This window comes from Exophiala aquamarina (genome assembly GCF_000709125.1).
Source record: "Exophiala aquamarina CBS 119918 chromosome Unknown aczIA-supercont1.8, whole genome shotgun sequence".
NCBI classification, from domain to species: domain Eukaryota; kingdom Fungi; phylum Ascomycota; class Eurotiomycetes; order Chaetothyriales; family Herpotrichiellaceae; genus Exophiala; species Exophiala aquamarina.
Window position 1 is genome coordinate 694,988 of NW_013550580.1, and position 25,199 is coordinate 720,186.

General features: G+C 51.6%; 9 protein-coding genes across 9 annotated transcripts; 2 read left to right on the top strand and 7 right to left on the bottom strand.

Moving 5' to 3' along the window:
• Positions 1 to 401: 401 nt before the first annotated feature.
• On the top strand, positions 402 to 1,850 carry A1O9_08809 (uncharacterized protein; the record flags this gene model as incomplete). The annotated part of the gene is made up of 1 exon (XM_013402291.1): positions 402 to 1,850. The coding sequence occupies one exon, from the start codon at positions 402 to 404 to the stop codon at positions 1,848 to 1,850; it is 1,449 nt and encodes a 482-aa protein (XP_013257745.1).
• Positions 1,851 to 2,619: 769 nt separating this feature from the next.
• Positions 2,620 to 4,463, bottom strand: A1O9_08810 (uncharacterized protein; the record flags this gene model as incomplete). Its single annotated transcript, XM_013402292.1, has 2 exons — positions 2,620 to 3,992; positions 4,049 to 4,463. 2 exons carry the CDS (start codon positions 4,461 to 4,463, stop codon positions 2,620 to 2,622), a joined length of 1,788 nt encoding a protein of 595 aa, XP_013257746.1.
• Positions 4,464 to 6,663: 2,200 nt separating this feature from the next.
• A1O9_08811 (mannose-1-phosphate guanyltransferase) lies at positions 6,664 to 7,877 on the bottom strand (the record flags this gene model as incomplete). Its single annotated transcript, XM_013402293.1, has 3 exons — positions 6,664 to 6,830; positions 6,883 to 7,812; positions 7,871 to 7,877. 3 exons carry the CDS (start codon positions 7,875 to 7,877, stop codon positions 6,664 to 6,666), a joined length of 1,104 nt encoding a protein of 367 aa, XP_013257747.1.
• A 2,099-nt stretch (positions 7,878 to 9,976) lies between these two features.
• A1O9_08812 (uncharacterized protein) lies at positions 9,977 to 11,176 on the bottom strand (the record flags this gene model as incomplete). The annotated part of the gene is made up of 1 exon (XM_013402294.1): positions 9,977 to 11,176. One exon carries the CDS (start codon positions 11,174 to 11,176, stop codon positions 9,977 to 9,979), a length of 1,200 nt encoding a protein of 399 aa, XP_013257748.1.
• A 1,243-nt stretch (positions 11,177 to 12,419) lies between these two features.
• A1O9_08813 (uncharacterized protein) lies at positions 12,420 to 14,469 on the bottom strand (the record flags this gene model as incomplete). Its single annotated transcript, XM_013402295.1, has 6 exons — positions 12,420 to 12,803; positions 12,864 to 13,138; positions 13,203 to 13,320; positions 13,377 to 13,415; positions 13,507 to 13,823; positions 13,884 to 14,469. The coding sequence occupies 6 exons, from the start codon at positions 14,467 to 14,469 to the stop codon at positions 12,420 to 12,422; spliced, it is 1,719 nt and encodes a 572-aa protein (XP_013257749.1).
• A 1,022-nt stretch (positions 14,470 to 15,491) lies between these two features.
• On the bottom strand, positions 15,492 to 16,823 carry A1O9_08814 (uncharacterized protein; the record flags this gene model as incomplete). The annotated part of the gene is made up of 1 exon (XM_013402296.1): positions 15,492 to 16,823. The coding sequence occupies one exon, from the start codon at positions 16,821 to 16,823 to the stop codon at positions 15,492 to 15,494; it is 1,332 nt and encodes a 443-aa protein (XP_013257750.1).
• A 393-nt stretch (positions 16,824 to 17,216) lies between these two features.
• A1O9_08815 (uncharacterized protein) lies at positions 17,217 to 18,404 on the bottom strand (the record flags this gene model as incomplete). Its single annotated transcript, XM_013402297.1, has 1 exon — positions 17,217 to 18,404. The coding sequence occupies one exon, from the start codon at positions 18,402 to 18,404 to the stop codon at positions 17,217 to 17,219; it is 1,188 nt and encodes a 395-aa protein (XP_013257751.1).
• A 2,266-nt stretch (positions 18,405 to 20,670) lies between these two features.
• A1O9_08816 (uncharacterized protein) lies at positions 20,671 to 22,114 on the bottom strand (the record flags this gene model as incomplete). Its single annotated transcript, XM_013402298.1, has 4 exons — positions 20,671 to 20,846; positions 20,914 to 21,802; positions 21,857 to 21,963; positions 22,018 to 22,114. The coding sequence occupies 4 exons, from the start codon at positions 22,112 to 22,114 to the stop codon at positions 20,671 to 20,673; spliced, it is 1,269 nt and encodes a 422-aa protein (XP_013257752.1).
• A 552-nt stretch (positions 22,115 to 22,666) lies between these two features.
• On the top strand, positions 22,667 to 23,737 carry A1O9_08817 (uncharacterized protein; the record flags this gene model as incomplete). The annotated part of the gene is made up of 1 exon (XM_013402299.1): positions 22,667 to 23,737. One exon carries the CDS (start codon positions 22,667 to 22,669, stop codon positions 23,735 to 23,737), a length of 1,071 nt encoding a protein of 356 aa, XP_013257753.1.
• Between the last annotated feature and the right edge of the window lie 1,462 nt (positions 23,738 to 25,199).

A 25,199-nucleotide genomic window follows, 5' to 3' on the forward strand; every position in this document is an offset into this window, starting at 1 on the left:
AGTAATAGTATTACTACAATCAAATGATTGCCCACTCCTACAGTGACTCTACTATGAGTAATTTCGAACTCGTAGATTTAACTTGAACAACTTAGTAAGTCAGAATTATACCTAGACGTAATTTTCTTAATACATAGAAGCTAAAGAAGAGAAAGTGCCTAAAGTAGGTTAGGCACCACCTTACAGCTTTTAGGCGCGTGCCGCGTGCCTATAGCTATTTACTGGAGGCGCGACCCGCAACTTAATCTCTAGGGGCACGCCCTTTCCCTGCGGACCAATCTCAGGAGCCATGATTCTAATGAGCTGACCATGTAGACATGTCTCAGAAGTGATGGTTCACCACAGTTGAATGTCTTGTAGATTTTGTTGAAACTGCTGCCCGAGAACTCCTTCCTCCAACAATGCGCACCTCGAAGATATCACAAGACACGACTCGTATCTTCAACTCCATTTCTCCCAACACTCTCGTCTCAGGCCCCACCACGAGGAGTGCGAAAAGACTCGCTTCTTTCGCTTTAGGATATAATGGAGAGGCGCAGGGCAACGAGGAAAAGGAGGGGGTAACGGAGCGCGGATTCAAGGGTCCGTCGTCACTGGACGGTACCTCTGATCTAAGTGCCACGCCAGACATCGAGGATGTCTTTCTGTCAACCACCACCACCACCACCACCACGAGTTCAGCGACGAGTCCAATTGTGCGTGCAAGCAGGAAACGAAAGCTCGGTGCCGATCCATCTACGGCGGTATCATCAACGACGGCCGCCATCAAGCAAGAAGCTGTGAGGATCTCACGTCGAAATATTAAGGTGGAACAAAAGCAGGAAGACGAGGAGGAAAAGACCACGCCGCTAAAGAATAAAGCAAAAGCCAAACCCAAAAAGCCAGCGCGCAAGCACACTTCACCTAGCGGGACGGTCACCGTTGAGCCTCCGTCGAACTGGTCCGAGATCTACGACATCATCAAAGCCATGCGCGAGCGGAACCCGACCGCACCCGTCGACACCATGGGCTGTGAGGACCTCTACTGGCGGGCAGCACCTCCGAAGGAAAAGCGGTACCACACGCTCACAGCACTAATGCTGTCCAGCCAGACCAAGGACACAGTCACGGCAGTGGCCATGCAGCGCCTGCACAAGGAACTCGTCCCTGGGTCGCAGCAGTCAGCAGGAGCGACAGCGGACTCAAAAGCCCCATTCGGTAGCGCGGACGAGCCAGACTACCAGTCGATGCTGACAGTTGAGAACGTCATCAACTGTGAAGCAGCGCACCTGGACAACCTCATCGGCAAGGTCGGCTTCCACAACAACAAGACCAAATATATCAAGCAGACGGCCGCTATTCTACAAGAGCAATACGACTCGGACATCCCGGACACGATCGAGGGTCTCGTATCATTGCCCGGTGTGGGCCCGAAGATGGGATACTTGTGTCTGTCTGCGGCATGGGGCATCGACCACGGCATCGGCGTCGATGTGCACGTCCACCGCATCACGAACATGTGGGGATGGCACAAGACTCGAACTCCCGAGGAGACCCGACTCGCGCTGCAGGCCTGGCTGCCCAAGGATCGGTGGCATCAGATCAATAAGATGCTGGTCGGGCTCGGTCAGACGGTCTGCCTGCCCATAGGGAGGAGATGCGGCGACTGCGACTTGGCCGGGTCTGGCTTGTGCAAGGCCGAAATCCGCGGTTGGAAGCCATCTCCGACAAAGAGGGCTGCGGTGGTCAAGGTGCAGGATCAATTTGAGGCTGCCTTTGAGGGACATGACATGGACGGTATACCGCCGGCGCTGAAGAATGAGCCCGAGCCCGAGTCTGAGCACGATCCGAGCATCAAAGTGGAGCAATAAGAGTGGTGGCGAACCACCGTTCCTGTTTCGCAGCAACGCCAAATGTACCGAGTACACCACCTTGCAGCTGATCCAAAGTTTGTTAGCTGATCAAAAACATGTAGATCTATCTATCTGTAACACCAATCGTGAAAGGGGTACTGTACAGCAATAGAGTTCCTAGCGAGACACGATAGCCCGAGCCGTACAAGGCTCGGTCTCAATCAAAGTTTGGTTTAACTCGTGCTGCTCCCTGGTACGGAGTACGCTGCACGAAAAACAGCCGGTGGCTTCATCAATTATTCAATTAAAGTAGACCGCGCACACGCAATGCATACTGCAGCTGTACAGATAGATGATGTTAAAATACATTACAGCCAGAAAAAATATAGAGCGAACCGGCGCACGACACAGACGGCTCCCGGCCAATCGATCAAGCAGTCAATCCATCTATTCATCCATCCAACGACGGAAACTACCACTTGCACGCTTCACTTCGCTGTCCGCTTCTTCATTCTTTCATTCTCTACGTTGGTTTCGTTTTCGGTTTAAATCATCACGAACGGAGGCGAGGCGAGGCGAGGCGAGAGGGCGAGCCCGAGAAGGGGTGAGGCTTTCGGAGTCTGGAGACTGGCTCATCAGGTGATCATTTCTCCCCGTGTCTAGCAGTCCTCTTTCTCTCATCGTTGATGCGGGCCTTCGGACCACGAGCTGTCGAACGGACGGGAGACGGTGGCGCTCATGTCTTTCTACACGGACGTTGATTAGTACAAACAGGACTCTTGTCTCCTCATTTGGGAAGAAGGGGCAGCGTTACAGCAGCAGAAGCATCCCTCTCCGCACGCCACTCCGGGTCATGCTGGCCCGGGGACGCCAGCTCCGGCACGGCGGTCGCCGTGTCACTGTACACCATGGACGCGTGCTCGGGCTTGACGGACGGCGACGGGGAGTAGAATTGCGGGCCGGTGTGGTGTTGTTGCATGTCGTTCGAGTAGTCGCTCTGCGGCCCGCCGAAGCCACTCATCGGGACGCCGGCGTAGCCCATCGAGTTGTGCCCGGAGTTGCCGAACGGCGGGCTCGGGTAGCTGTGCGTTGGCGAGTACACGCCTGGAGGCGGGGCGCCGCCTGTGTAGGAGTGGTGCTGGTGTGGTGAATTCATGATTTGTTGGGTTGGTGGTGGTGCGGGCGGGTACGCCGAGGAGTTGGCGATTTCGGTTTCTTTGTTAGAGCGGCTGCGGCGTCGGAGGAGCATGAAGGCGAGCAGAGCGATCAGTGCGATACCGCCTACGCCGCCGACAACTCCGCCCACGATCGGGCCTACGGGTGTGCCGCCGCCAGCTACCACTACGTCGGAAGTGGATTCTGTCGGGGCGGGAGTGGTGGTTGTGGGACTGGAGGAGGGTGTTGATGTTGGCGCTGCGAGTCCCGTGCACAGAGGCAATGGAAAGACGCCGCCTTCGTTCCCGAAGTTTTGACGCACAGCAGGCGTCAGCCAGAATTCCCTCTTGGGTGCGTCCACCACCAAGTAGTTCATCGTCAGGAAGGGGAGGCCCCATGATCCTACAGCGTTGCTGACGCTGCCAGTGTTGGTGTAGTTGTAGATCAGTGCGTATTCGGTGGTGTTGTCGTAGACGGTGTAGTTTCCGGTGCTGTCGTAGGATCTGGGCATGGTGAAGATCTCTTCCGCTGGGATCTCGCTCTCGTAGCCACCTTGTAGCGTGACGCGAAGTTTGCCCGGGGGCGTCGTTCCCGCTGGCCAGGTGAAGTAACCGATGCTGTCGTCGTACTTGCCTTGAGTGGCTGAGCCGAAATTTTCCCAGACGGCTTGCGGTAGGCGGATGTTGTCGTACCATGGATCCAGTGAGACCTGGATTGCTTCGACTGAGGTGTTGAACAGTGACGTTGCATTGTTGGTGTCGCTCACCCATTCTATATTACTGATCTGGATGCATGTTGGGCAGTTTTCAGCACCTGGGAAGACCGTCCAATCCTCACCTTTGCGAGCATTGTCGAAGCCACCCAGAATGAGCAGACCGTCCTGGGGGTTCGTTATGGATCGACTTCCAGTCCACATGCCCCAAGACTTCGCAGGAGCAGCACCACTTTCGACAGCTGCGGTTAGAAAGGTAGAGTTGAGACCGATTCCCAGCCAGTTTCGAGTTGCTGACTTTCGTTAGCTGGATGTCAAGGAAATTGGTTAGCTGGAGGGAGCAGCCTACCCCAGTAGTCCTGGTCGTCTGTAACAAAAGGCCAGCCATATACTGTAGTGTCATTCCACCCGAAGGTGAGAACATCGTTGTGAAAGTCAAAAATGCTGGCGTCGTAGGCCCCGATTGTGCCGTTCCATCCCTCAACGTCGCTCGAGTTGTGAATTGTCGTTGAGTAGCCGGGATCATAGACACCTCCTCGTCTTGCAATGCAATCGTAGTCTTGCGTCCCTTGGCAATTGCCCGCCAAAGCGACCATGGTGAAGTCATCGATAGCTGGGCGAATGGAGAAGGGTTGAGGTGGTTCTCCGAGATAGATGGAGGCACCCCAAGCTGGGGCAGTATTTTCGGCTCGATTGACATAGTTGTTCGTAACCCACATGAACAATGGGTCTGCGGTATTCGCACATATCTCGGAGATGGACATAATGGACAGTTTCTGTTTCTGCGGAGCCTGGGGCTTGGGGAGTACAATGCACCGAAACTGTCAAGGTAGCGGCATTGACTACGATCGCTGGTTGGATATATATCGACCGCTCACCCAACACTGGAGGGTGATTCTTTGGCAACGGACTTCGTCACTGGAGAGGTGGGAAAAAAAGGAAAGAAGGCTGAAACCTCGAAAGATCAGGACACGCCCTGATTTAGAAGGACAAAGAAGTCAAGAACATCGTTGCGGCTGAGCGACAAAACCCAAAGAGATGGGAACCCACTGCCCAGCGATTGCCGGGTGTGCCTTTTCCCTCTTCGCGGTTCGGATTGCAGATGCAGATGCAATTGCAGAGCATGCTTGTCAGTGGAGGGGGCTAAGAAAGACCGACTAAGAAGCGGTGCTTGTAAACTCGTACTCGGCCATGCATACTTTTGTCAAGGGAGGTCTACTTGACGAGGACCAGTTATGACGGTGTCGGGCGGCTTTGCTTGGGAACACGGGCGAGCCTTGCACAAAGCGAGCCCATTCGCCCTAGCACGAGGCGACCATGCCTAATCTGCTGGAGCGGTACGATGGCGTTCAATCCTAGCACATCAATACTGGCCCCCAACTCTTGCCGAAAGCTCGGCGATAATGCTGTGCTCCCAGATGAGGGATCTGCTCGTGGAGGAGGGTGGAATGCACTCCTGACAATCCATCTCTCGACGGCAGCACCTTCATCTGTCGGTATTCCAGGCAGAGAATCGCGCTTTGAGAATGTTGAGTATCTCATGATCAGGCTGAAAAGTCTGCAAGCCTGATTGCCAAGACAGACTGGCTCGATCTAGCCAGTGGAACCTGCATGAGAGGTGGGAACGCGGAGGGGCGGTGGCCTTAGACTTTGGGCTTGCGGAAGCATTATTTAGTGATAGAGAAGCCAGAAGGGGGATGAAATAGCCAGAGAGCGCGGGTGGTGGGCTGTGGAAGTGCACAAGCTGCGGTGCGACTAGGATGTTGTGCTGCTTCACCACCCCGCTGTCTTTCGTGTTGGCCCGCCTCGCTAAAAGGGAGGTTCGTTGTCTTGGCATTGCTTGGCTATGGAGACTTTAATCCCATCCAGATTGGACTGGGCAGGAGCAGCGTGAGTTCTGAATGAATATCATTCAGTCAGCGTGTCGCCTTCGCCCAATCAGGTCTTGCAACCACGCGCATTCCCGAGTCCAGATGCAGTGACACCAAAAAGACTCAACAGTCTCAAGTTTGGCCTCACAGGAAACTGCGCAAGACGTGTCTGGTGGGACTCTTCCAGGCTGGGATTGTGCTTTGAGGGCCACAAGGTGTTGGTGGGCTGGGTGGGCCCAGCCGGTGAGGCTGAAAGATCAGGTTGGGAGAGGACTACCACGTGATATCATGCCAAGCGTACATCGGTCCATGTTTGAGTGGTCAACGCGAATTGCAACTTCATGCGATTTTAGTAGTTGTGGACTGTCAGGCTTTTGTCAGCATTCACCACGTGACATTAATAAGAATGTAGTCAGCATTCGATATTGTCGACTCTCCAATGCCGAGGTGTTGGAAACGAACGAAGTCGAGAAGGATTGTCCAAAGGGCGGCTGTGTAGCTATCCCTTCCATATACTCTGGAGAAGTGTATCTATATATACGAATAGTGATTCATGAATTGTTCCGCAGCATCAATCATTTGGTTGACGTTGAGGAATGCTCTCTAATCTTCATAATATTACAATTGATAGAATTGCCATATTACCGTAGCAAGAGTGCCCGCAGAGTACTCGTAAAGTTTTGGATTGTGACAAACCTCGCTGCACTTGTAGACTCCGATCTGCTCTACCCGCTCCACTATTGGAACCTTCATGCCACCTGTCTAACCTTGTTATCTCAAGAACCGCGCTTTAGAGGAACACATCTGTTCCCAAGGATTCTCCTGTCTAAAGAATTCTAACCCTCGTAGAAGCTTGAAGAGCAATTCGAAAGATTTGCAATCATCCTGTCGCTCACCAAGTTGAAAACGCCGGGTTTTAGCTGATACCACGCCCGTGTCAATCGCCATGCATAATAAAAACATTTGTCGAATGTCAAATGAAACGTTGAGTGAAGAGTAAGAGTAACACTCATCAAGTAGGTTCATGTAAATGGCCAACGCTGACACTTTACATGATGATGGAAGGCACTAAAGCAACATGTTAGACAGAGTTCTAAGCGAGACGGGAGGCGCCAAACTTACCCTCGACGTTGGCTTTGATGCTCTTGTGAGGCAAAACACTTCCACCATTGACGTAAATCTCATCACCAATCGTGACGTCTTCACCGAGGACAGTGACATTCTCCAGTCGAGCCCACCGGCCAACTGACGATCCCCAGCCTGAATAACTTGTTAGCAAAGGGGGAGCAATTTCTTGCACAGGTTTACCCACCAACGATGGTAGACTTGACCCAAGCATGATCCTTGACTTTGCTATCCTTCAACAGAACGCATCTCTGCAATCTGACACCATCACCGACAACGCAACCAGGTCCAATGGTGACATTAGGGCCAATGCGGCAGTTCTTACCGACCTTGGCTGTGGGGTGGATCAGAACATTTCCGCCATAGACGAAAGGCTCCGAGACTGGGACAAGGTCCTTGGAGTGCTTCTTGGTCAGGGATGAAAGATAGAGGCATGTGCCGCTCAGGAAATCCTTGGGTTGTCCGACATCCATCCAGAAACCATCCAAGTCCATGGAATGCAATTGACCATCTTTGCAGATGGCAGGGAAGGTCTCCTGTTCGATGGAGGTAGGTCGAAGCTCGATTCGATCCAAAACGGAAGTGTTGAAGATGTAGATGCCAGCATTGATACGATTTCCGACGAACTCGACCGGCTTTTCAACAAAGCGGTCAATACGAGAGGGGTGGTTTTCTCGGTGAACCACGACGCCGTATTTGCTGGGCTCTTCAACCTTGGTGACAATGATGGTACCTTCATCACCGTGGGAAGCGTGGAACTTGGCCAATTCTTGGAAAGGATAGTTGCAAATGACATCGGAGTTCAGGACGAAGAAAGGGGTGTCATCCTTTCCGAGCACATTCTCGGCGAGTTTCAATGGACCGGCAGTGCCGAGAGGCTCCTGTTCGACGGAGAATGTGATGTTGACCTTGTATTGTTCCGAGTACTCTTTCAGGGCTCCTTCCATGATCTCTGGGCGGTAGTTGACTGCGAGTACGATATCTGTGACGCCAGCGGCGGTCAAGGCCTCGACTTGATGCTGAATCATGGGTCTGTTGGCGAATTCAACGAGGGGTTTGGGTTTGGAGAGAGTCAAAGGTCGCAGTCTGGTGCCGAAGCCACCAACGAGAATGAGGGCTGTCGAGTCATTAGGATTGATATGAAACTCACTGTGCCTGCACGACGGTGGTCTTACCTTTCATCTTGGATAGTCGTGGAAGCGTAGTATACGGAAATTAGTTTGTCGGGCGGTGTGTGTTGTTCTGGTCGTGAGTCTGCCCAAGAAAGGGATCTTAACAACGAAAGCAAACGAGTGCAAGGTAGTACAGAGACTCCAGGGAGAGAGATGATCTACCAGTCAAGATCAAGAAGGTCAAAGAGCAAAAAGAGCAAAAAGACCAGACGATGATCAGCTCGAGGGCAAAGGGGGGAACTTTAAGCAAACTTGAAAAAGAACTCGAGGGACTGTCACCGCGGAGCAAGGGTAAGAAGGTGCAGGCGCAGGTGCAGTGCAGGAGGGCTTGCGTTCGGCAGGGGCGACCGTGTGGAAGTGGAACTGAGAATCTCGACGGTATTGCCCGAAATGGCCAAGTTTCAACAATGGCAATTGTCGGTCAAGCCACGCTGTTCTTGCGCTTCTTCGGTTCTTGAACTCGTCGTGAAGCGTGCTCGTGACTCGTGACTCGTGACTTGTGAGCCCTTGTTCGATTTCTGCCCTGAATCCCCGGGCGGCAAAGCCACGAGTCTGGCCCCCTCGGCCCTGGCCCGGGCGCGCATTGATTTTCTTTCTCACCCTACGGAGGGCTCCCGTGGGCCGTGGCACACGCATAGCTTAATTTGTCTCTATCGATAGCCAGGGCCGCACCTTGACCTCTTTCGGTCCTCCAGGCCCTTCAGGGAAATTTCCCATGGGACTTTTTCGTCGCCAGAAATGCTCAATCCTCGTCGCCGCCGTCCCCTTTCTTTGTTTGGTGCTCCCGTACGCGTACGAGCTCCTCGTGGCTTGTAGCTTTACCCATCCTCGAGCAGCCTCCTGCACACGCAGCCAGCCACCGTAAATCCATTGGCCCGTCTGTAACGGCATTCTCATTTCCCTTGCAATCTCAGCGTGGCTGTCATGATTCCGATCGTCGCACACCAGCAGTCACCGTTATCCGTCTTCACCTTCTCCTTCGAGGTTGTATCGGCATCGCTACCTGACCGTTGAATAGGTCCAGGGACGAGGTCTCAGGTGCTACCAGAAACCCAAGCGTAGCACCCCCTTTCTCTTCCAGCCGCGTCCGTCGCGACCATTACACTTCCCCGATGCTACCCTTATTCTGAGCCGTGCACACTTCCTCACTCCACAGCCCGCGTGGTGGTTACCTGTAGCAAACAATTTGTGGGATGTCCACGCAGCGACTCGGAGAAAAAGCCTGACTAAGTGGTGCCATGTTGAGACGTCTACATGTACAGGCCTCGCAAGCCTCTGTTTTGAATTCCCAAGACTCTTAAAGTCCGATCCGCCGGCCTGGATCTGAGTCGGTGATTCAGGCGAGATCAGCAAGGGTTTGTATTTTTCTGATGGTCACGAGTTACTGCGGAGGTACCCCGTCCTCTCTTCACAGCCACATTCCATGCTCCCCCTTTTCCTGCCAGGCTGTCCTATCACCGGCAAGATCACCCTTTCCTGTAATCCTTCCGCGCCTGGGCAAATCACACCCGCGACTCACGTCGTCCAAACACGTCACCACGGTGTCATGTTTCTGTCATGTTCCTAGGACAATCAAAGAAGCAAGCCCGTCAAGAAGTCACAGCAGCCTTGGGAAATGCAGATGTCGATTGATGGCACAATTATTATTATTCAATTCGAATTGCCCAACTCCAATTCCCATTCGCAAGATGCTGGGCTTCGCTCGCTAGTTAGTGGCTATCATTATCTCGTGACGTCGGATCGGTTAGCTATTCTACAATACAAAGGGGCGGTGTGCAGATCTCCAGAGTCCCCAATCGACTCCGGCGATTGCACCGCTGCCCTGCCCTGCCCTGGGTATACTCATCCCATCTCATCCCAACTCGTCTTCCGAGTCCCGTCTGGTCCCGGCTCTTCCAACTCAACAACAATGGTATCATTACATCCTTGCACACATTCGGGGATTTGCGTCCTCTGCGTTGCGGTCCCGTGCGTGCTTCTCTTTCTCCAAGTGCGCGTTCCTGCTTCGCTTTGTGAAAATCAAAATGAAATCGCGTGGTGCTCGCTTGCGTTGTAAATCCAAGTCTTCCCAGTACTATTATTAGGGGCGGTTTGAGAGAGAGGTTTCTTTCACTGGGTGTCGTCAGGGAGGAATCCGGCATAGCCCAGTCTTCCATCGAGGCCTCTCCTTCGTCTAGCCTTCGCGGCGTGTAAGGGAGGGCTTCCCCTCTCACCGACAAATTCAGTCATCCAGTCACGGACCTTCTTAACCTTCAACACCTGGGGATCTTTCCCCGTCGCAGTGCGTAGATTCGACACCGAGTAGATCCCGCTGAGGTCATCGTCGTCCGCTTTCTTGCGGAATAGGAGGTCGATCTTGGTTACGTCGCCCTTGAGGCTCTGCCCGTGCACTTTGCCCCGGAAGGAGCTCAGAGCAACGTTCTGCAGCAACACCACGTCGCGCGCCCGCATGAAGCGCAGGCTTCGTCGCAACGCGCTCCTCGATCCTTCGGGTGCGGCGTGCTGTCCGTCTTTCCAGTTCACCCGCATTTCGCGCGGTAGCCACATCGTGATGCTGAACCCAGTCTTGGTATCGTCGCCCACGATCATCTCCACCAGCTCTGTCGGTCTTGATTTCCCGTACTTGAGGCCCGTATTCACCGTGCGAGGAGGCGAGATGGAGATGATGCCAACGATCAGGTTCACCGTCATAGTCTGTGGCTCTATAGAGGACAGGTATTGTGCATTGGGTATGTCTTCCAAGTCGCTGAGATGCTTAGGCCGCGGCGCTTGACTTAGTCGTCGCTGTGACGGTGTCCGAATAATCCCTCCGCCATTGATCGGGGTTTGCGGAAACATCTCCTCATTACTTTCGTAGGTCGGCGTCCCCGGCGTGTATTCTGAGAAGCCGCTCAATTGGGACGAAGGGATTGCTTCGTGGATGGTGAAGGAGTGGTCGAAGTAGTCCGAAAGCGCTTCTGAGGTCGAGTCTGCCGAGCCTCCTGACGCCGAAGGCTGCGATTCACTTGCACTGATGTCGCTGCCAGGTGTTTGAGGGTCAATGAATTCATCGGCACTGAAGAATTCAGCAGGGGTTCGATCGAGCTCGCTTGGCAATGGGCGCGGGTCGATGTTGAGTTTGGGTAGGATCGGGCGCATCTGTAGCCTCTGGGTCGTGATTTGTCGCCATTGGGCCCCAAAGGCTTTGGATGTCGGGGAAGTGGGCGAAGCGATTCCCTCCAAATGCATTGACTCGGGCAAGAGGGACTTCTCACTCCAGTCGAGCTTTGCAGGCTCTGGAGCACCCGCTAGGATGATCATGCGGCTCATATAATTAGAGAACTGGTTGGCCGAGACCGTCACAGAATGCGCGACAAGGCAAAAGGAAGCTCCAGTCGTGGGGACCAAATCCAGGTTCGTCTGACGCCAATTTAAGAACAGAGACGCGACCAACGCTACTCGAGCGGTGCGCTGGAATTAGGTGGCGATGGTAAAAGAACGTGAGGATCAAAACCGAAAAAGGGATTCACGAACTTCCCCAGACCAAGACCAGGCCAGCGAGCCAGCAAGAGATATTGAAGAAAAAGTGTGATGAGATGCGGATGTGGCGGATCGTTGGGGACTTATGTCGACTGGCGTTTCACGCGATCCTAGTAGTAGTTGTTCGCCTGATGGCCCGGTGGGGGGCAGGGGTCCTGAACGCGCTTTCTAGCTTCACGAGGACACTAAAGGCCGTGTGACGAGCCGGAAGGGTGTTGATGATGTTCCAGTTGATTCCGTGGCGCAGCGATTGGTGAGGAGTCTGGAGAAAGCGGGAGAACCTGGGGAGCAAACAAGTCGGTGACGAGAGTCATCTTGGAAAAACAAGGACCTCCTGACCACAAATATGCTGCCTGTCTCATGGACGATGGGCTATTTGTTGGTGTGCCTTTGTCGGAGAAAATTGTTGGGAACCTTACCCCAGAATTGAGATGACGGGCCCATGGACAAATGCAAGGCCCAAGCCTCTGACCTCTGGTTGGCTTTGTCCACCGTCCACACCAGAAGGGAGTTGAAACTTTGGTGGGTGGAATCCGCTTCGCACCGGAATGGATGTTTCGGATCGCGTCTGGTGTGAGCCTTTCGCCCACCAGACTCAATGCGGACCAGTTCGGTAGTGATGAGCTATTAGTGACGTGGGACGATGGTCCAAACGGGCTGTGGCCTCTTCGTCTGGTCCATCCGAGTGCGTTGGGCGGACCAGCCATGGCCCAAACCTACCGAGGCAAATCTCACGGGCCCCAGTTCTGCGAGCTCCCAAATACGAGATACGGTTCAATCTCGTCTATGCATCTTTCTAGGCAACAAAGGAACGACGAGCTACCGAGTCCCGACTGCCTCGTACCCGAACGAATCAATTCATCGATGTGCCGTCCAGTAAATAGGTGGATTCTTACACATCACCCAGTCTGTCCTGGAGTAAACAAAGGACAGCGTGTTATCATTATTACGACGGAATTATCTCTGGTATGCTCTCCTCTTCCCTGCTGTTCTTTGTGCTCGTCAAAGGTGGAGGGACTAGTCAACAGACTAGCTACTCCAACCATCTATCACTGCTCTCGTGAATCTCCAGCCCAGTGCCGAAAGCGCCGTCCAGGGTTCGACGTCGCACGGTAGGCACTCCATCCGTCACATTTCCATATGGAACGGGAGCGTACTTGCCAAAACAGCTATACTCGTATCGCGCTGTGTCGAGCAGACCACCGAAGACCTTGAGAACCGTCGACAATTCACACCAGCCATCATCTCTTTGTTCACACTCCGGGTAACTCTTGTGTAGAGGAACTGTCCGCTGGTTGATAACCAAGTGGATGTAGGTCGTCGGATTGCCTTGTTCGTAATAGTCGGATGATGTTGCATTGGCATTGCTTGGTCGCAAGGCTTGCAGTGGACTTGGTGCATCGATGACCTCCCAAACCTGTTTTGCAATTCAGTTTCATTGGTCACTCCAACAGGCATTCAATCTGGACTTCCTCACCATTCGTGCACCAAAGGGTGTCACGTGCGACACTATTAACTGCTGGTTTTCTGGCGGGCCAGTGGATGGCAATGGTTGTGCAAACTGCTTCAGCCCGAATGCGGTGATGATAGCCATAATATTGGTGTCGTGTGAGAAGTCAAAATAAAGCGACTGGTTCAGTGGGAAGGTCGATGGCATATCATCCAGGGTCGCATTTGCGTTTGTTGCACCCGGGGCGAGGTTGTATAAATGGCCCTGGAGACGAGCATAGATTTCTTCGACGTAGCCGATACCTATACTTCCACCTCAATACATTGTCCTGCACGCGCAGGCAACGTTTGGAAGCGATCCACTTACCAACAGCGCGACCGGTTGGGCTACCAAATCCATTATTGCCATTGAACTGGAGGTCAATACTATATTCAAATCCTTGCCACTCCTCGTAAGTAAAAAGCTCACACCACTGAGAGTAGCCCTGCAGACAGTAAGTATGGTTCGACAGCTGCGGAACAAGCTGAATGGGACACTCACATATGCCACTTCTTCATAGGGACATAATGTTTGGGCATTCTAACGTGCAACGTGTGTCAGCCAAACTCAACCGTGATCGAGGGGAAGACCCAGAGATAGCAGCTGATGCTGGAATGGGGTATGAACACACGTATGTATCTGCAATTGTCCAGTTGTAACCCCCAGAAGCCGCAGTCAGTCTCTTCGCGGCGTCGGCAAGGTAAGTCTTCTCCCATATCAGAGACGCATTGCTACCTCCTGTTGCTTGGTAACTATTGCTGTTGTTGCACTGGAAGTATCCAGCGAGAGAATTGTTGAACCCATTCTGTTCAAGGATCACGGCTAGGGTTGCATTGTGCGTCCACTCAAGGCCAAAAAAACCTGCCATGAAGTTTTCGGCGGACTTTAGCATCCGATCTTGCGAGGTAGTCCGAGCAGTGATCTTGGTCGAGGTATTGTAGAGGGCGCCTGAGCACGAACAAAAGAGTAAGTATGTCGGCGCTAACTCTTGGCCTTTGCTATGCTCACCATAATTGTAGTAGAAGAGGACTCCGCTATCGAACAACTCTTGCCGACCTCTAGCCACCAGGATCTCCGCTCCAAGCTGGTACTTCCATGTATTCAGGAAACTCAGTTCACCCGTCCACTTGGCTGTTCCATTGGCTGTCAGGTTGTCAAGCTTGCGTCCGAAGTTGGCGACCGATGAATCTCCAGTCGGATAGCGAGAGCCGTGGCGATGGACCAGATGAACCTGGCTCAAATTCGAGCCTGGAGGCAGTGGGTATTCGTTCGCTCCGAATCCAACAGGGTTGGGGAAGTATGAGCTCAACTGGCCGTGCAATTGAAATATACTGGATCTGTTCGTGTTTCCGGTAATGGGAACGTTCGTCTCCAGCGGTGCATTCGCAACGAACGATGCTTCCTGGCCAAACGGTGCGGGATTGGTCTGCGCAAGAAAAGGCGCGATCAAACCTGTTGCTGTCGGGCCCGCAAATATCTGCGGACTGGTTTGGAAGTAGTCCAGCACCGTTGCAGCTGGCGCCTGCCTGATGTCGACTACTCCGGCCGCAGCCAGAGGAGCACAAGCAAGAAGCAGGTTCGCTACAGACAACATCTTCGCAACAACTCTCTCTCGAAAGTGAAGAAGATGGGTGGGAGTTGGGAAGAGAGAGGAGGGGGTTTGTTCCTCAACTTACGTCAATGGAAAGCACACAGCACGAGAGGGTAACAAGGTAGTATTTGTAGCTCCATTGATCGGCTCCTCCAAAATCTTTTCTTGTTTGGATAACCTGTAGCTATCGAAGCTCAAGCTGCACGTGGGGAGGAGGCTGCCCAGACACGAAGCGATTGTGCAGGTGTTCACTCTCACCGATTGCTGTAATACCTGTCAGCCGCTGCTGTGCATCCTGTTTGCGGCAAGATCGTATGCACCATTTTCAGTATTCTTTTGGTGTTCGGAGTCGTTAGACATCATCGAGACCGGGACTACAAGCTCATCAAGCTTCCTTGAAGCTCCTAGCCCATGAGCTTGTTGACGCGGCGCGCGATCATGCAGGAACCGTTGAAATGTCAAGGTCAAAAGATAGATGAACGTGGTTGAACCCCCTGAGATGATTGGTGCTGATTGTAAACAAGGTGTGGTGGGGACAGCCTTCGGGATATGAAAGCGCCATCCAGAAGCCAAGGATGCTTACTTCTCGGCTCTTGTGAGCTGCGTCCCTCTTCATCCAGCCTTTTATTACCCTGCAACTGGCTGTAGCGTAGCCACAAGGAAATACTGCAACTCGATAACATAACATGCATAATATAGGGAGCGCATGGAGTAAGCCCTGATCACTAGTGCTTTGTCTTCTTGCATCTACGGCACAGTCGCCGAGGCCTGCTCCATTGGCTCGCCAATGGAATTCGCGCGCTTCATCATGCGATTGGGCTGCGGACTATAATTCGAGGCCGTATTGACCCATCTTGCGAAGTCTTCACAGCGAAGGTCTACCTGTCCCGCTCCATGGAAAGCTCGTTGGTTGCTATGTTCCAACTTCCAACCCATCCTTCACTGACCAACCCGGCCTGCAGGCCGTTTCCTTCTGTTTTTTGCCTATCATGCTTGCCCGGTGATGTAGTAAGCGTAGCAAACACTCAGTCCTCGAATTTGAAACCCTTCCCGCCACTAATGTCGATGGGTCCACCACGATAGCTTCCTCGCTTCTTCTTGTTCTTCTCCTTGGTGAATCCCTTTCCTCTAGTGACGGAGAGATCTTTGTACGCCCTTTCCGCATAGTCGTAGCTAACGTACGCATTGCTGATGTGGCTATCTGCGGTTGCCTGGGCAGATAATTCCGCCAACGGCGTTGGCTTTGCTCCGGAATGCTTTCTTTTCACAGGTGCCGCTTGCGCAGATGACATCGGTGGGATGGTAGAGGAGCCATCGTCACCTTCAGGTGGGGTCTCGTCTGTGGCTGCATCCCCCATAACTGTGCCTGAGGAGTCAGATGCATCCTCACCGGCAGCAGGGAGCTTCCCCTTGACCTTAAGTCCACCAGCGTGGGGAGTTTCTTCCTCATCCGATGAAGATACATCAGAATCACTAGACTCATCACTGCTGGCTGATGCACTGGTCTCATCAGAGTCGGGTAGCTTCACTGCTGAATCAGATTCCCGATCTGAATCTTCAGAGCTGGACGAAGACTCCTCATCTTTCTTGGGTGTGCTAGACATTTTGGTCTTCTTCTTTGGGCGGTCATCATCAGAAGAGTCTGAACTCGACTCTGATGACTCAGACGGACTGCTTTCGGCCTTTCGCTTAAGGTTTCTGGTTGCAGCAGTTTGGAGTTTAGGTTTCACAAAGGTGGGTGTTGGATCTGCCAATTTGGAACTGATATCGCTCTCATCATCTGCGTCGCTGTCAGAGGACGAAGAGGAAGACGAAGATGAGGATGAGGATGAGGATGAGGATGAGGATGAGGATGAGGATGAGGATGAGGATGAGGATGAGGATGAGGATGAGGACGAGGACGAGGACGAGGAAGACGAAGATGATGATGACGACGATGAAGAGGACGAGCGAGCACGCTTTGCGGCACGCTTGGTCTTCACTTTCTTTTTGGGCTTCTTCCTATCTGCTTGCTCTGGATCGGACGAGTCGTCAGTGTTGCTCTCACTGCTGCTTGAGCTGGTAGACGTCTTTGATTTTTTTGACGCATCAATCTTGACAGAGGCCTTTTTGTGAGTTTCTTGACTTCCTGCAGTGGCATAGCCGCTGTCATTCCATGACTCAACCAGGTCTTCTAGTTTAACACCCTTTGACAACGCAAGCGGTGCAGCCCAGCCGGAAGAATCTTGCAATCGTTTCATTTCTTTGGTAAATGTTTTTTGAGTTGATTGCATGCCATTTTCCGTGAGGAACTGGGCAATCAACGCGAGGGCTTGCGGAGACGGTGTTGTCTTGACTGCGTTCTTTTTCCCCTTCATAGTGGCAGTTTGGTGGTGTGTAATTTAGTTGCAGTTTCTAGGCCCGAAGGAGGAGGAGGAGAGTGTCAAGGAGGCCGTCGCTGCTAGCAGTGACTTCTAAGCGATCTGAAAAAGTGCTGGAGTGGAGGTGAGATCATCCCTAACGTGCAGGCATATTCATCCACCGAGCGAATTCAAGGTTTGGGAGAAAATAAATTTCTCCAACGCCAGGAACAAGTGGGATTGAAATGCGGTGAAAGTGGGCACAAATAAAGTGGGGCATTATTTCCAATTGGAGCTCCCTCGAGAGGGGTGCGAGTCATGCTCCTTCGGTGGTCTGTCAGACGCGCGAGTCAAGCACTGAACCAGGGCACTGCTCCGTTACTCGTAGTACTACCGACTATCTTCCTCGTCCTATTCCCTCCTTTCAGGTCTTGCATCTGCCTCAAATAAGATTTCCATAATCTCGCTGTTGTTCCAGACTTCCGCCACGCGGAGCGCACATCCATACTGTCTCCTTTGAGCATTTACATCAGCTCCATTTCGCACCAAGAACTCCACAATATCTAGGTGCCCTGTTATTGACGCAGCTTGGAGAGCATCACCATGTTGCCCCCCTTGGGCATTTGGATCTGCACCACTTGCTACCAGCAGCACCATCGCTCCCATGTGGCCTTTTGCCGACGCAGCCTGAAGTGCAGTGCCATAGTAGCCTCCCTGTGAATTCAAATGCGCCCCACTGTCCACTAAGAGGCGTACAGTTCTCAACTGACCTTCCGCTGAGACGGCCTGGAGAGCATTGCCATAATATGGCCCGTCAGAATTCACGTTCGCAGCCCTATCTATGAGGAGTTGAACAAGGTGGGTATCCCTTTCTCTGGATACGATCTGGAGAGGAGAGCCCGTATTTTCACACTGAGCATTCACGTCTGCACCCCTGTCGAGTATGAGCTCCATAACTTCCAAGTGAGACCCTGCCAGTGCGACTTGGAGAGGAGTGCCAGGGTGGCCTCCTTGAGCATCTCTGTCTGCGCCTCTGTCGATGAGAAGTTGTACCATCCCTAGGTGGCCTTCCGCTGACGCCGCATGGAGAGCATTGCCATGAAATCCTACCTGAATGTTGATATCTGCACCTCTTTGTAGACAATAGCTAGTAAGTGCCTCTAATACATACATTGACAGATGGTATAGAAGCTTGGTCATGTATAGATGGTCATATGATCGACCCTCAGCGGCATGTCTAAGTCTTAGCAGCAAGTGGATGCCTCCACGGGGCTGTTGCAGCCAATCCAAGAGAGAATCTTGATGGGCATGATTAATTTGGGCATTCTCGGCGTGGTAGAGAATGTAAGTCAAAGCATAGCTTAGGAAGGGGCATTTCGAACCACCCGCGGGATCTTCCAAGTGAAGGTCTTTGGATACCATATCCAAGAGACTATCGTGCGACATATCCCATGCAACACACTGTGAGTCGGTCATGACATTTACCACTGTTTCCCCTTCAAGCGCAGGATCCAGTCTTGAAAGCCGACTGTTTCGAAGAAGAAAGTCATTCACCGGGAAATGGATGAATGGGACAATCTTGGGATTACGATTTACCATTTTGCCCAATTTATCTGGAGTGGAAGTGCTTTCAAATCCGCTATCATTCTCAAGAAACGTCTAGCTCTGGTTCCGTGAACCAACTGATACCTTGCAGACGTCCCTTAAGGGGATGGATGGTTATGAAGGACGATAAGATAACGGGGGCACCATGGTGTGTTTAACCTCGACAAGGCCTCTGGAAGTGCTGGTAATGTATCTCCTGATAGCGTCACGGCAGTCTTGTGATAAACCCAAAGGTCTCAATTCCCCTGGAGCTGTTGCTGTGAGCACTGCAAAATATAACATTTCCGGTGTCAGTGATCTTTTCGAGAATAATACCCATTGGAGCAGTAGCAAAGTTCCCTGCTTATTTGTATTATGCTTTTCTAAAAGAGTGCTGTATACCTCCTCTAGATCGCTTGGCACTTCTTGAAGCCTTTTCCACTTGGCTCTCTCCCTCCCTCCATCAAATGCTATGTTAAGTAGTTCAACAACAAGAACGAGCCAATGACCCACATAAAAATGTGGGCCACTTTCTGAACAACACTATCGATTTGGGTCAGACGTCTTCAAGTTGTGCAGAACGTACTTGGATATGTCGTGGTCACGATCGCTTGGTATCTCTAACTCCATTGTGAGGCTCTTCGATATGCTGATGTTTGGGTAACGTCGACTGGACGAATAAACACTCACAGTATTTCCAGTGTCGCAGGCAGCTTGACTTGGTCGTTCAATAAAGGTCACAATATCTCGGACGTCTTTCTTATTGCATTCATCGAGTGCATCAATGAGGATGAGAATAGGTTGCCCTTGCTATACTTTCATCTCTGAAAGCAGAAAGTTTTTCAGCTCGCCAATATGCCATTCCCACAGAGTCCCGTGTTTTTCCCGCTTATCTTCAAACAGATAATGGAAACGTCTGCGTAGAGGTGGCAATTGATCTACCAGGAAAACAATGAGCGGAGCGAGCCCAATGGTGTCTTCTCAAGCTCATCCCTTCGTGCGTTGAAGCAAAAGGCTGCTGTAATGTACTCACCCATGGACTTCTGACAATGTTCTAGCGTTTGCTTCATTAATGGAGATTTTCCAGATCCTGGCTTGCCCTTGATCCAGAATACTCCATTATGGCTCACAACATTAAAGCGATTTTCCCGCTAATTAAATTCACGGGCCTCAAATAACCAATAGCATATATCTTGCTGCGCGGGGACTATGTCGTTTTGACGATCACTGAGGTTAGAAAAGCTAAGCGATCTCAAGCACTCTGTATCTATCGTTTTCTTGCGCTGACCCACAATGCAATGTAAAAGAAGTTCCGCGTACCTCGTTGTTCGGATTCAGCTGGTCCAATGGTAGGCTCTGGGTGGTAGGAAGGCCATTTATGGGATTACTTGCAGGAAAATTTCGTAGAGAGTATTCCCTTGGCATAAGCAACCGCCGTTAAGGCTGCATAGGGTTGGCAAATTTTGTTTTTTTAAGGCCGTCTCCGTAATCAGAGACTCCCCGAACAACACCAACAAGTCGGATGTCAAGCGGAGGATTGCCAAAGAAACCTCGCTCCAATTGAAAGGATTGTCTTCAACCATCGAAAAGCATTGAAATTGAATAGCATTACTATCACCGCTGTTAGAAAATCAACAGGTAATGTTCAGGGATTTTCCAGTACTTCCGTTCTAGCTACAATTCCCTTTTCGATACTGGCCGCGCGATAAGGCTGTCGCTTTGACAGCGATGACTAGTTGGTAAGATGATTGTGCGAGCATATTCCTTGCGGGATGATATATGGCTTTAAGAACCTTACTATTGTGCGTAAGTCTTAAGCCTTATTCTTCCCGCCCTGTAAGACTCCCGGAGTGTTGCCTAAGGTTGTCAATGATCTTGGGGCAAACCAACTGCAATGAGGCTAGGATCTATACAACTGCGGTGGCCTTGGCCAGATATGAGACTGACTGAGAATAAGTGCATTTGTCAAGTTGTGACGATAAGGAGACTCGACTCTGGCTTAGCCTTACTGCCACGAAGTATATGTGTATGGAGGCGTAATGCAAAATAGGTTTGTGTTGTGATCGCGGGGAATCTTTCAGACTGCACTAAAGAGCTGGAGTAGTAGGAATGGCTGGAAGTCGGATGGGGGTGATTTTGACCTATCAGGTCCAATGATTGTTTTGCGCCACCCCTTACGCCGCAAAAATGCCAGAGTCTGTTGTTTGGCCTCGTACTAACCTCTCGATCAGTCGGATTTTGGGTGGTTCAGACATGTCACTATCTCTAGGGTATTTTCTCCTTAAAAGGTCTCATCCTCGATGTTAGTAGCCTTGCGCACAACACTGGGACTATTCTCATCAATGTCAAATTCCCGGGTCTCCAACTCTTGAGAGAAGTCAATCTCTTCATCATCATCATAGTCTAGACCTGCTGTTGTCAAAATGTCGTCCACAATTCGTTTCGAGGCTTCCTTGGCTACAGATTTCCGTGGGTCAGTGATAGATGTAGGCGGACCACCCAGTGCTTTTAGAGTTTTACTTACCTGGTGTCTTAAGGAGACGGTTCTGTGGGACATGGAATTGCATAGTCTTGGGCGGGCTCTGAGCAAAATCCAAGTCATCATCGAGATCATCCTCGTCGCTATCCCATACTCCCGGCGTACGTGTTGGTGCTGTTGATGCAAGCGGCTTTGCACGAGACGGGGTAAGGACACTAACCCCCGGTGTACGCTGTTTGCGCTCGGGGGAGGTGAATATCTCAGGGTGGAGCTCAGGGGGCGCAACCTCAGGGCTTGAAGACAAAGTGGAATCAAAGTTAGCATTCTGACCACATCTTGTGGTTGCAGGAGTGGCGGCGCTTTTGGAATGAATATTTGCAAAGCGCGTGGCAGTTAGAGGCGTCGCTTGTACTCTGTAGTTGCGATCCAGTATTCGATGCATCAGAGGGTCGGTTTGTTTTCGTGCGGTTGTGGGCCTTGGTATAGAAGTCGGGGGTAGAAGATATGGAGAGAATTGGGGAGTACCGGCAATATCGTTCATCGTAAACGTGGGTTTGCCTGGTGTCTCTGGTGCGGTGGCTTGCGATAGAGAAGTCGCATCGATAGTGGTGTTGTTGATTTCCTGGCGTAAGGTTTCGTAAGGAGATGGGTAGTCAGCAAACGCAGCGTGTTGGGTTTTCGACTTCGCTGTTGGTCTGGGGGTGCTGTGCGATGGCGATATGCTCAAGTTAGACAGATCAATATCTTGTATTGAGTCAGTCGAAATATGTTGGGCTGAGGGTGTCTCATAAGATTCCGAGGTCTCCAAAGTTGTGTGGGTTGTAACATTCGAGTCCTCGGTAGTTGTTAGATCGACACTATCGTACTGGGAAGGTGGTTCCTCGTAACCCGATAGAGACACATTGGCGCTCGACTCAAAGAATTGTTTCCAGAACTTAACGGGGTTAATAGTTATTCCATCAGATTAAGATCGACGCATGGCTCATACCTTTGATCCCTCCCAGACATCTTTGGAGTGAGCAGTATATTGTTCGACAATAGGCAGGATGCTCGATGTGACGATTCGATGCGCACGACTAAAGTTATGATCAATTTCTGTGCGATTGATCAGTTATTTGCCATCAGTTTTAGAGTAGAAGGTGTTGAGACCTTGCAGGGTGAGAGTTATGGATTGTTCCAATTTCTCCAGTTCCTCGGTGAGAGTCAGGGCCCTAGACTGGGGGGCAGCAGGTATGCCCCTTGACATGTTTGATTTCTTCTTGCAGAGGTGAGTTGCGACCCTCCCAAAAGATACTGCATCGGTTTGTGTTGATACCCTTGACGCGTCGAAGTGGTCTACGAGTAGTACAATGGTATAACACGCGTACTGGCTTGTGTGGTTGGCAGTTCTCTATGTGGGCAGTCACGTCACATTGGAGGCGGAACAATGGATGCCGAGGCCGCCGATCTGCGGGGCTCAAGTGGCGGTGCATCAGCGCCTCGTCTCTTGGTGAACTACAAGTCCGACCGCTGAGCCAACCCGCTACCAGGCTGACGCATTTCCAACCAGATAACACCTCTTGAACTCCAGTTTTCTTTCTAGATCATGCTCGACAGCCCATAAATTCAAGAAGACTAAGGTTGTCGACTTCTGTCACCAAGACTTATCAGAATGCCGGTTCCAATTGCTCGAGGTCTGTGCTCTCCCGCTTCAACGAAGATGCTCCTTACATCATATCATGAGAGTAATGTTTGGCGGATGCTCTCCTCTCGTCCTGCGAGATTGCAGACACTTCTTGCTTAATCGCCTATACTAACTATGGTCCATCCGGTAGGCATTATCATCACTGTCACTGTACTAGTGGCAGCAAGCCTCGCAGCCTACGAAAACCCCCAAGTGCGGGCATGGATTGATCGCACGAGACACAAGGTTGCCATGGGACTACATTCCCTCGGCGATGGAGTTCATCCAAATCCACGGCCACGACCACAACGGCGGTCCACAGATGTGTCTATGCATGAAGAGAAAGGCGAGATGGCAGAGGCACGCAGACAGCGTGCGGTGGCCGAGATCATGGAAAGGGGCCGTCTTCTTGAGGAACGACGAAAGAGGAGGAGGTCAGCATCAGGAGATGCGAGCCCTCAGTCTCCAAGTTTTGACACTCTGGTCGATAACGACGGCCGTCTGCGAGAAAAGCCTCTACAGGACTCCAGAGGCCAGGCGGCTACGTCAGCCATCGAAACGATGGGGCATAAGACAAGCATGCGGTCCAGATACGGAGCTCAAACCTCAAGACGCCAGTCAGAACCTGGCCCCACAGAGACACAGCAACCAGCCGATGCCTCCATTTCTGTGACGCCACTGATCACGACTGGCGGTTGTCGACACGAACCGCACGAACAGCACCAACCCTTTGAATCCAGATACGAGCAAGAGATGCGCGAGGCTTGGAACATCCCTCTCTCCGACAGGAGCATCGAAATTCCCTCTAGTCATGCTTCTGAGAGCCTCATTGCACTTACACCGACAACCGACGCTCCCGATCCCGATTTTTCTGTTCCCTCCGCAGAGTTTCTCCGCCAACCAGTGGAGAGATCGGATTATTTTTCGGCTGCTATGGCGAACTCGACACGCACATTATCCGAAGGTGGCTCATTGTTTCATGAATCTAATCATTCCTTGCAAGATAACCATTTGAGTCGCCCTCTCCAAGGTTTGGCGAATGAGTCTACACCACATACCCCTAGCCTCTCTGGAAGTATAAGTGATATACACGCAAGTGATGCGGGAGACACATCGGACGATATGCTAAGCGAAGACGTTGACGGCATTCGCACTCCTGGAAGTGTCTGGACTGAAGTGGACAGCGCGATCAGTGGTGACCTGTGAAGTTGTTCTCTGCTGCCATGTAGCCAGCTTGGACATGGTAGGCTCTGGAAGATGCGAGCCCCCGTTGCCAACTTCCTTAACCAGGATACCAAGACACACAGAGTCGGTATGCACATAGGGGTTTGCGGGACCGCTTCATGAAAATCGCTTCACTCTGTTGTTAGATGCAGACGTTCATCCAGTGGCAATCATTACATTTGGCTACGGTTGGCTACATTTGTACGTGAAATGCGTGATTTTGCGAACGGCATCTAAGAGTACGACCAGTATCAATGGTTGCGTGGAAGACTGGTGGCGCACATGAGCATGGATTGAAATGATACGGATCGTCCTTGGCGCTCTGAATGCTCTTCTTTTGGGAGTCTAGAGTGGCAAGCAAGTTTATCTCCATTACTTTCTTGATGTTTGGGTCCTTACTCTTAGGCAGCCGAATGCTGGTAGGTATCACAGGTTCAAAACTGTCCCAGCTGGGCTCAATTTAGAGCAGGCATAACTCCACGAACATCATCTCACAGAACTCCTTTCCTTGAAGCTGTTTTGGTACACGCCATCAGGAAAACTGGCTCACTCGACTTGTCCTTGGCGTTCATAACCTCTTTTCTCTAAATGCAACACTGAAGGAAGGCATTTGCAGCGATGGCTGCATGCTGGCATCTGTCTGCCTGCTTTGAATTCAACCTTTGCACCTTCCTTCCACACTCAGACGCTAAAATGCGTCAGCTCCTGCCTCTCTCACATCGTCGTCAGTTCATACCGGCCTCCCGTGCATTCAAGTTTCACCGCGATCATTGTCTACCATCAGACTAACACCACAGCCCGCCATTTGATTATATCCACCAAGTCCTTATCATTCGCCGCTCTCTGACTGTTGCCTTCTCTACTTCTGACGCTCTGTCCTTCCACCGCTCCTCCAAACGAAAGACACACTGCAGATTGATCGTATGTTCTTCCTCTCAGCCCTATTGGTAGCCTCGTGAGCAAGTGTCTCAGGCCCAAAGCTGCAGGAGTCAAGAAGCTCATGACCGAGTTGATTCTTTGCGAGCTTCCAAGGTAGCAGGGTCGCTCTGGCCGCTAGCCAGGCAGTTTGCGAGTACAACGACTTTGACTCTACTCTCCGATAGGAGCGGTACGAAAACGAAGATGGCCGATCGACCCATTCAAACGGGGCCGTGGAGCCGCGCAGACGTGAGATTTCCCTGATTTGTCCCTATGACATATGCTGGACAAGCTAACAGTCCACAAGATCATCTGTATTTCTCTTGTTGGCCCTTTATTAGCCGCTGCATTCCTCGAGTCCTTTCTTTGGGTGGCTGCTTTTTGTTACTGTCTTGGGAAAGCATACAAGAAAGCAAATCACTGGTCCCAAAAAGTGCTCTCAGTCATCCTGACTATCCTCTTCTGTACCCTAAGGTTTGAACCCTATCAAGGATTCTCGAGCGTAACTGATTGTCCTATTGCAGGG